Genomic DNA, 9569 nt, shown 5'->3' on the forward strand with positions numbered 1-9569 from the left:
TGTATTTTGGAAGGATAGGCAATTACTTCAGGCTCGTCAACCTGCTTGGCTTTTTCCTTGTGTTCTGGTTTCCTGCGTTCTATTTCCCTTGCATATAAGAAGTGTAGATTGCTCTGTATCTCGTGATCAGGATGGTTCTCCTGGCACCTGCCGCCAAGGGCTGGCCTCCTCGTCTTTGTCTATAGTTCCACCTTTCTTCGGCAACCCCTTCCTCTTCTCCAGCGGGTCATCACTCGAGGCAAGGCCTTCGGAAGATGGCGAGTCTCTTGAGGTGGAATGAGTCGCGAGGCACTTGACGCTCCACTCTGAATCTTTCATCTTCGGCGTTTCCTCGAAGAGCTAATTGTTGCTGGCGCGGTCCGCTGTCCCGAGGGAAGAGGGCGTATGAGTTTGTTTGGGTATTTGGCTTCGTAGAGCACATGCAGTCCGCAGAGCGCGCAGAACTCAATGTTCTCCGGGAAAAGTGGCTCGTTCGGAAGTAGAAAGTTCACGGAGAGGGCGAAGGAGTCTGTCATATTGATGACTGCGTGGTACTGCCCTTTCTGTGTCACTACCAGTTGTCCAGGGCCGGCACAGAGTAGATCAAAACCAATTCCCTGACTTTTGAGGGATTGCGGACCGATCAGCAAGTTTTGATGTCGGACAAACTGATCACAATCGCCGCAGGGCCCCAAGGATCTCACAAACTCTTCGAATTTGGCGGTTTCACTTGGCTTGATCAGAATCCAGGCCTTCCAGCCATAGATAGCTAGATTCCAAGACCTGAAGTCCGCATCTTCTTTATGGAAAGCGGTTCCAGACCCTGTCTTCCCCACATGCCAGTAGATGGTGCTAACGCCAGCAACAGGTGCATGCTGCGATAGTTGCTGGCCCGGATGAAGGAGGGTGTCTAGATTTGAGAAAAACGGGTCGGCAGCGAGAGAGGGTCCCACATAGTATTGAATTGGACGTTTAGGAGGGGTATTGGTTAGTTTGTCAATAAATGTCTCGCATTCCGCGAGCGTAGGCTGATCGGCTGTGGGCGACAAGTCTGGCAAACGGAAGCTGCTCGAGGGCCACAATCTTAAGGTTGAGATCCCCGGCGCCTTATGGTCGTCGAATGCCACACCGCGGGCATGTCCTGTGGGAATCATGGCTATCTTTGACTTGTAAGCGGCCAATTCATGATGTATTGGCGGGAAGCCTATGATAGTGATTACGCCGCCGAATTTTGGGTCGGTCGCAAGCCCCATAGCGTTCGCGATAAGATTTTCGCCCATTTGGTTAAGCCATAGCGTAGGGGGGGTTGTCGGCGTCTGATACAATTCTATGGAAGACAGTGGCATCGCGCGGGTGAGATTCGAGTCCGAAGGGAGTTGAGTGCCCTTCTCGTGAGGAGTAGCCTGCATATCCGTGTCGTCGCTACTCGGTAAGGTGATAGTATCTTGTGTATTCGAATTGTCGTTCGCTGAGGAGATGTTTACCGAGGCTGAGTTCGACGAGGGCTGAGCATTCTTCTTTGGCGAGTTCGCAGAGGGTTCGGTGATCTTCCTAGGACGAGCAGGCTGCCCATGAATCGTGTCGCCATCACCCAACAAGCTGTTGATATCCCGTGCATTCAAATTGTTAATCGCTGAAGAGACATCTAGCGTTGGTTGAGTGACATATGTCGGCGTGGTCGAGGCCAATTTCGAAAAGGGTTGAGTCTTCTTCTTTGCAGGGTTCGAAGAGGGTCGGGTTTTCTTCTGGGTATTCTTCTTTACCGAGTTCGGAGAGGGTTTGATTTTCTTCTTTGTCGAATTCGAAGAGGGTGGAGTGTTGTTCTTTGTCGAGTTCAAAGAGGGTTGAGTGTTGTTCTTAGGACGAGCAGGCTGTACATGAATCGTGTCGCCGTCATCCAATAAGCGATTGGTATCTTGTGCATTCAAATTGTCAGCCACTGAGAGTACATTTGGCATTGGTTGAATTTGGCCGCTCTGCAGGGCGGCGAAATCGCTGTGGGAGTCGCAGAACTGGTTCATCTTCTCCTCAATAATGATGACCTGACTCGGAAGGAGCTTAGTAATTAGCCTGGAAAGAATCTCTCGTGTGTTGATACGACGAGAGATTGATTGAATGCTCTCATGTTGATTTGTCGTTGAGGGGGAGACAAACGCGGCGGAGACACAAACGTCATGGCTTTTCCCCATGGGGCTTGGTGTGTAGTGTGAAGCCAAGGCTGCTAGCTCCTCTTGGCATGACTTAGCATTGGTGTACTTGTTACTGTCAGTAGCAACACACGATAGTATTATATTACCAAAGGTTCCCCAAAAGGTTTCCTTCATAGCGAACCACGGTAGTTTCGTATGACCAAGGGTTCCTCAAAAGCTCTCCTCATAGCTCTGGAGATCTCTTTACTGCCTCGGCCACTTATTTTCCAAGCTGACTTGGCACGGCAAGTAACACTCGAAATAGTTGCGTGCTCACAACACCAAAGTCGGCTTCTGTTACAACATAGTTAACAGTACGGAGCGGATGATAAGCATGACATCTGCAGCGCTGATCGTCTACATCTAATTGACGCCCGACTTGCTCAGTGCACATCTGAATACCAAATCGAAGTCACAAAGTGATGGCCGACACTCCCACCACATATTTCCAAAGCCAGAACCCCATGACCAGGCCCAGACCCATTGCATTTGGAGACGAAAGAAACGGGAGAACTTGGTTTCTGTCCGCTGAGAGCTTCGTGGCTACTTTCACCGTAGGCATTATCTCGCTTCGCCGCCAGTGGCGCCTCTCGTCTGGTTCGGCCGCAGCCAAGTTCACCGCTTGGCTCTTGGCTCTTGCCCCTTGTTTCGTGTCTCCCGCCTCTTGTTCTTCTCAATATCAAACAGGGTACATTGGACATCGCGGATGCGGGATAGGACAAAGACTACAGAGGGCGGATGTGCAGGTGTCGGCAAAGCCGACCTTATCTCCGTGTTGCTGCCACTCCTTGCTGCATTCAGGCAGACCAAGTGTGATGACGATCTGTGCGCCAACAATTGGCCAGTGGCTGCAGACCTGCTCGACCGTGCTGGCCGCTCCAGCTTCTTCTCAAAACCAATGGTTTCATGTGCAAGTTTTGCGGTCTCGAGTATGTAGCCTGAACCCAAAAGAAGGGGGCCGGGGAGGAACAACGGAATGCTCTTGGCGCAGATCTGCAACCAGTCAGCTAGTGAAAGCATCAATATATCAAAATGAATACAACAACCGAACTGAGTTTGGCCTGCGCGTTTGCTACTTGGCCCGTGTGGTGCGGGACCAGAAGTACAGAGGGCAAAGGCGCGTGGCAAAAGCTGTTTCTGCTTCAGCAGTGGTCAACGAACTACCTGACTGGAAGACATGTCGACCCATTGTCGTTGTTCTTGCTGTTGTCGCTCACCAACCAACTCAGTGCAGACCCCAGAGGCACCGAAGATATCGCGTTCGAGGTCTGCGACCTTGTCACTCACCAAGACTGGGATTCCAATTTGGGTGGCTGCATAATATCCCTGGCTTCTGGAAGATGAATAGGCGGTAGCATCTGCAAGGGGAGAGAGTTTGTTGTTGTGACATGTCATCCTTGTTAATGGCACTAGTGCAGCTTCTGGGCTGCGTTTCTGGAAAGAGCACGTGCTTCTTGGCGACTCTTCGCTGAGTCTCAGCTCTTTTGTGCTATCAGTTCCTTGGTCTTGGCATAATATTTCGAGGGAATACGTTGCTCAATTTCCCCCGAGGCATCAACAGCCTGGCCCAATTTCCACCAAGCTGTTAACAGCCCCGAGCTCGTGTTGAACTCGGCCACTCATCGAACCTCGCTATTCCCCCGATCAAGAACCACACTGGACTCGACCACTTGTTGAGCGGCTCCAAGAGCCCACTAGCCCGCCTGCCACTCGCCAACACGCCCCTGACACGCCCCTCTAATACAACGCAGATCAAAAACATCCTGGGGGCGTGTGAAGGTCTCATATGCACAAGGTACCGACACACTGATTGGCACATCCTCTACTCCTCGGTGCCACTCGCTGCCCCTCCAATATCACAAGATCCCTGGGTCGCTTCGAATCTACCAAGAGCTGCGATTTTTGCATTCTTGACAGTAGGGATAAAAAGGCAGCATAATCTTCCCTCCACTTCGTCTTCCTCTTCAATCCTTCAATTGCAATCGCTGAATCATTTACCCTGTCAAGCTCAGTTGGCGCTCTCTCCTCTCACATCGACGCCATCGCTACGGCAAACACCGCCCTTGACCACATTCTAGAGCGATATCGTCTCTGCAACACCACCTTATCCAGTCTCGCCCCTGTTCATCCCTTGCCATAGTCTCGATCTCTAGAAAAGCCTATGTATTCAAGGTCTCCAATTCTTGGATCTCAAGCTTCACGAAACTCTACAATCTTGCGGAAAGGATGTGGATGATTATAAACTTGAGTACGTGTCGCTATACTCCAACTATATAGGGCCTGTATATCGCTGCGTCCTTCATTGCAACCACGTATGGTAGCCTTGGTTGGCCCGTTTACGAAAATCCTTCCCAACGGGCACCTCGATAACATGTGTCACGGAGGCCCATCGAAATGAGAAAAGTCGAGCTTAGGAAAAGCTTTTAATCCCGTGGCGACGATGCCAATCAAAGTTTGGGAAGTGGTCAAGCAAAACCCCCTACAACTACAGAAATTGGCACTCCGGAGGAAGCTAAAACAGCCTTGTGCTGCGCCGACGTTATCAACCAAATATCTACTCAACTGGCCATGAGTGATATTCGCGACATGGGCCGAGTCTTGACAGCAACACAGGACCAATGGCTCCATAAGTGACCGACAGCGACGCGAAGTTCGAGAAGGAGAAATTGCGACTCGAAGACAGAAACGTTCAGGCCGTTTCAAGTGGCACGAACGGATCGAGATCTATGTACTCTACGCGGCGCAGCAAGATCTCTTCCGACCACTACTTGTTTAACCCAGGCTTGGACGGATGGTAACTATGCTGTGCTCAAAATTGGCGAACGGGGACGCATAGCTTTGTTCTTCCAGAGTGAGGTCCATGGCTGTTTTCCCTTTCAGTGTCCGAAGGAGGTGGGCTACTGAGGTGGACTACAATCTTCAGACACTGAAAGAGAAAATAGCCGCTGATCTCACTCTGGGAGAACAAAGAAGCTATGCATCCAAGTTCACCAATTTTGACCACAGCGTAGTTACCGTCTGTTCAACCCTGCCCTGCGATGGGAGGCACCTTCACGCGGTTCAGGGTGTCAGTACTCCTGTGTCGCCATCACAGTGGGGAAGCCGAGACCTCCCAGCTCCAGCCATTTGGCTGCTGCATATTCAAATCCTCGGTCCACGGTCGATCGTTTCACGACACGCTCGACCCGCTCAGGTATAGATTTCTTCTAACCATAGTTTACATAACTTGGAATGAACAGATCTCTTTCGGCATTCGCTCTGTAGTGTTCTTTCTCCGTCTTGCCGGTGTGTGTCCGTCTTGTTCCTCTGCCCTAACAGAATGGTTCTAGTTGTCTGTTTACGACGATGCGAGGCGCAGGTAGGTACTAAAAAGCAGGCAAGGAGTCGGGCAAGGAGGCAGACAGGTCGATACACATCACCCCTAATCAGTGATTGAATCAATGTGATTGCGGCCGTCAGTACACTATGCATGCGAGAAAGGCGGTGTGCACAGCTTCCACCTGCGCCAAGATCCGCTAAACCCAAAGCAAGGGGGCTGAACACAAACAAAAAAGCAACTTCCTCCCCTTTCTCTTCTTTGCTTCTCATCCATCCTACTCGTCATCAATCTATGCATCCAAGTTGCCAAACTTGAGCACAGCATAGTTACCATCTGTCTTTGCTCCCAAGGGCCCAGAACCGGAGTTATATCGATACAACTCTGCTGATTACCCTCGCCGTTCCTTCTCTCCCACGCTTCCAACAATGTTCTGGTTAACAAAGCCTAGACTCCGCACACTGCTGAGAGGCCAGGTGACAATTACTCGAAGCGTCTAGGAGGCTCTTTGCCAAAGAGCGATGCCATTTGATATTCACCACCCAAGAGAATTGATGTCGACGGGTGAACGGCAATTTCCCCTTTCTCAACCCCGGGCCAAAAGTGTCGGTTACGAAAGATGACAGGCTGCCTCATTGCAGAAATCTCTTCGGTGGCTCGATAGTCGGTTTGCAGCCCACCCAAACCAAGAAATCTGTCACCCGACCTCGCCTCACTCCGAATATCTGAGAGATTTCCGGAGACCAGCGGACCAGTACAGCTTCTTGCCACTTGACATAGCTGACGGGCCTCGTTCCGCAACGTCGAGGCCCTCGTCAGTCACAGAACTGGCCTGATTCTGGCTTTTCTAAAATGGAATTGGTCCGCCATGGGTTTCCTACAGACAAACCTACCCTTGGAGATTTGGACTCCAGAGTAATCAAACGAGAGGATACCTCGCGCGTTCACAGGATCTCCTGTCATTTCAACGATGACGACAACAGCCGCGCATCCCAAGGAATGACAGACTGCCTGCGTTCAATTCTACGGACAACCAAAGTGTGCACTCTTGGTGGAATGTAATATGTTACTCTATCAACGATTTTGGAAGCCGAATAACAGAAATCCTTAACAGCGTGGCATTTTACATTCTACCGAAAGAACTATTCCAGCAATGAATCCGGAATCGTTGCGCCAAGTCACTCGCTGACAAGATGTTGCTTCGATAATCCAAGGACAACCGACAACCGACAACCGACAACCGACAACCGACAACCGACATCCTCACCATCATCGATATCAATATATATATATATATATTTGGTTGGCCCGGCAATGAGTGTGACACCAACCTAGCTGGTTACTCTACCAGCGTCACCGCTGTCGACAATTTAGCGGATATGCCATTGTTGTCGGCTGCCGGGATTTCCCATAAGAATGGCAGAATTTCTTCGGAGAAGTGAAGGCCCTTGCGTCGTTCTTCCTGTTGGAGACACGATGCTCTCTCTCTCGGAAAGGGCTGGCTCGATTTAGCCTTATCTGAAGACTTTGCCTGGGACTTGCCGAAAGAAGGCCCAAGGCTTTCCCAAAAGGCATTGGAAATCGGGCAGCTAGGCTCCCCACGGCAGACTCTTGCCAAAATGGCGCGGTGAACTCGCCTCGAGTGAACACCGTACGGTCGCGCAAAACTTGGGAGATCTAGTGCCGTTGAAAATCGAGCCGCTAGGCTCCCCGCGGTCGAGTCTCCCGAAAATGGCGCGGTGGACTCGATTCGAGGGAATACCGTACGAGTCGGTAAAAACTGGGGGGCCTACAGCCCTTGAAAATCGAGCCGCTAGGCTCAGCACGTCCACATCTGCCAATGTTGGCGGGGTGGAGTCGCTTCGAGGGAATACCGTACGGTCGATAAAAATTGGGACTGGGCCTACAGCGATTAAGAGTCGGGTCGCTAGGCTCAGCACGTCCACATCTGCCAATAATGGTGGGTGTTCAATGACAGTGTTTTTGCTATGGGCTCCACCTCAGCAGTTGACCGAGCTGAGACGAGTGATGGACACCGTGGACGCTTCAGCGAAGGCAATAAGGCTCCGAAACCCGAACCAAGCCCATACGGGTTTTGGTTCCTGCGGCAAAGTGGTCTCCTAAACGTCCTGGACTTTGCAAATGTCTTCAACAGTTGCACTTTCCACCCGAGCCTGCCGTTAGCTGGGATCATTTGGTACACTGGGATATTCATATTACGTCCGCCTTTACCACTTCAACTGGGGGATTTTCAAAAATTTTTCCACGGGCCGGACCTATGCTTTCACGATCACCTCTTTCCTCATCTTATCGATCGAAGGCTGCATCTTGTTTTGATGTTGTCCCCGCGAACGGGTCGAGAGTCGTTGTGTCTGGATAAGGACTCCTAAGTTTATTATATATATATATCTATGCAGATGGGTTAAGACGTCTACCGCTCAACCTCACTACGGCCCTGGCTTTTTTCTTGAAATAAGCGGAAGGAGAGAGGTCTTGTCACTTGCAAAGATACTCCAACACACAGCGTACTGCAGGAAGAGTTGAGACAGTCGTTGACCGTTCTTGACCTCTCAGGCGATCCAACCCTCCAAACTAGGACGAATGGATCGCAAGGGACAAGGCCTTTGAGTGCTCTAGTTCAAAATGGAAAGCGGAAGGGAGATAAATCCTCTAATCGAGACTCCAACCATCTACACTGCGACGAACGGACCGCAAGAGACAAGATCCTTGAGTGTTCCAGTTCAAAACGGGCAGCGGAGGAGAGGCACTCCTATTATCGAGGCTCCAGATCGGTGTGATGGTGGAAAGGAAACGCTCTGCCGCACGCACAGCCGTTTGTCTTAACAGAAGGGAGACGTGTTAAGCTTATACGCTGACTCAGACCAAACTCAGCTTGGCTCTTTTCGCGTTTCCCCGGGGACGAGGGGAGGAAAGGAAGTCTGAACAGCTAAAGGCAAAAGAGTTGAAACAGTCAAAAAGAAGAAAAAAAGGGAGCGTAAACGGCTAAAAGAAAGAGATTCCGAACGACTGAGGGGTAAAAATATCGAACAGTTGAAGGAGAGGAAGTTTAAACGGGTAAAGAAAAGGAAGGTCGAGCCCTTGAACGAAAGTGAGCTCAGCTGGTGTATGGTTTGAGCCACTTTGCCAAGAGAAACCTTGTGTCCGCGAGGAAGAGAGGCATGGTCAGCTCACAGAGTGCACACACTAAAGGGAGATTCACGTTCCAATCTTGGAGACCTTGGAGAGAGCACGGTGATGGTGGCCAAACAACGCCCCCTTTCTCTTTCAAATGAGGTGGGCCAAAGTTCTCTAATGCGCGATGCCAACTTCCATCCTAGTAGACATTCGAGAAGGCGGAGCAGAAAGAAATCTCTCAGTTCGTTCCAATTCAATCTCTAGCCATGCGGACGTCTGTTTTGGGTCGAGATACCGATACCGATACCGCACGCAGGAAGGGAGAGGTCGACAGTAGCCAGCTGCTGCAGTCGGTGCAGAAATTGCCTGAGCGCTCGGACAACAGACACGATCTTTCGCTCCAACTGTCATGTCTAGTCCACCGAGGTTTGAGGCGGAATCCGAAGGACCCTGCTTTCGGACCTTCGGAATTACGTCTAAACTGCAGACTCTCAGAATCACAGCAAAAGGCGCTCTCTCACAATAACTGTCGAGATATTTTGGGTAAACATTTAGCTGTGAAGAGGGGGGGGGGAGGCTTCAGTGTAAAGGCGCCCAAGTCCCAGGGAAACATTGTGGTCGACACAAAGCATGTATTATACCAATATACCCAGTATCAAATACTCCTTTTGACGAGTCTGCTCGCTATCAACAGTCCCAACCGGGCTGTGTCGACCTTCCTTCTGCTTGCGTGTATGTGTATCTCATCTTGATCAGGTAGTCTCCAGTCCCAGGCCTTCTCTTGATAATCATCAGCCTAATCCGTGTCCACTCATCATGACCAAGCGGCACCCGTTTGCCATAACCATATTGCTTGTTCTCCGGCTTCTTTCTCCTACTAGCAGCGGTGTCGAGAGAGGGTGCGGAGGAGCCAGGATCGGAGTGAGGCAGGACGGGGGGGGGGGGGGGGT

General features: G+C 50.8%; 1 protein-coding gene across 1 annotated transcript; it reads right to left on the minus strand.

The window, feature by feature from the left end:
• Positions 1-314: 314 nt before the first annotated feature.
• Positions 315-2000, minus strand: A1O5_13051 (uncharacterized protein; the record flags this gene model as incomplete). Its single annotated transcript, XM_007753619.1, has 1 exon — positions 315-2000. The coding sequence occupies one exon, from the start codon at positions 1998-2000 to the stop codon at positions 315-317; it is 1686 nt and encodes a 561-aa protein (XP_007751809.1).
• Positions 2001-9569: the final 7569 nt, after the last annotated feature.

Source organism: Cladophialophora psammophila (assembly GCF_000585535.1).
Source record: "Cladophialophora psammophila CBS 110553 chromosome Unknown aczJe-supercont1.41, whole genome shotgun sequence".
Classification (NCBI taxonomy): domain Eukaryota; kingdom Fungi; phylum Ascomycota; class Eurotiomycetes; order Chaetothyriales; family Herpotrichiellaceae; genus Cladophialophora; species Cladophialophora psammophila.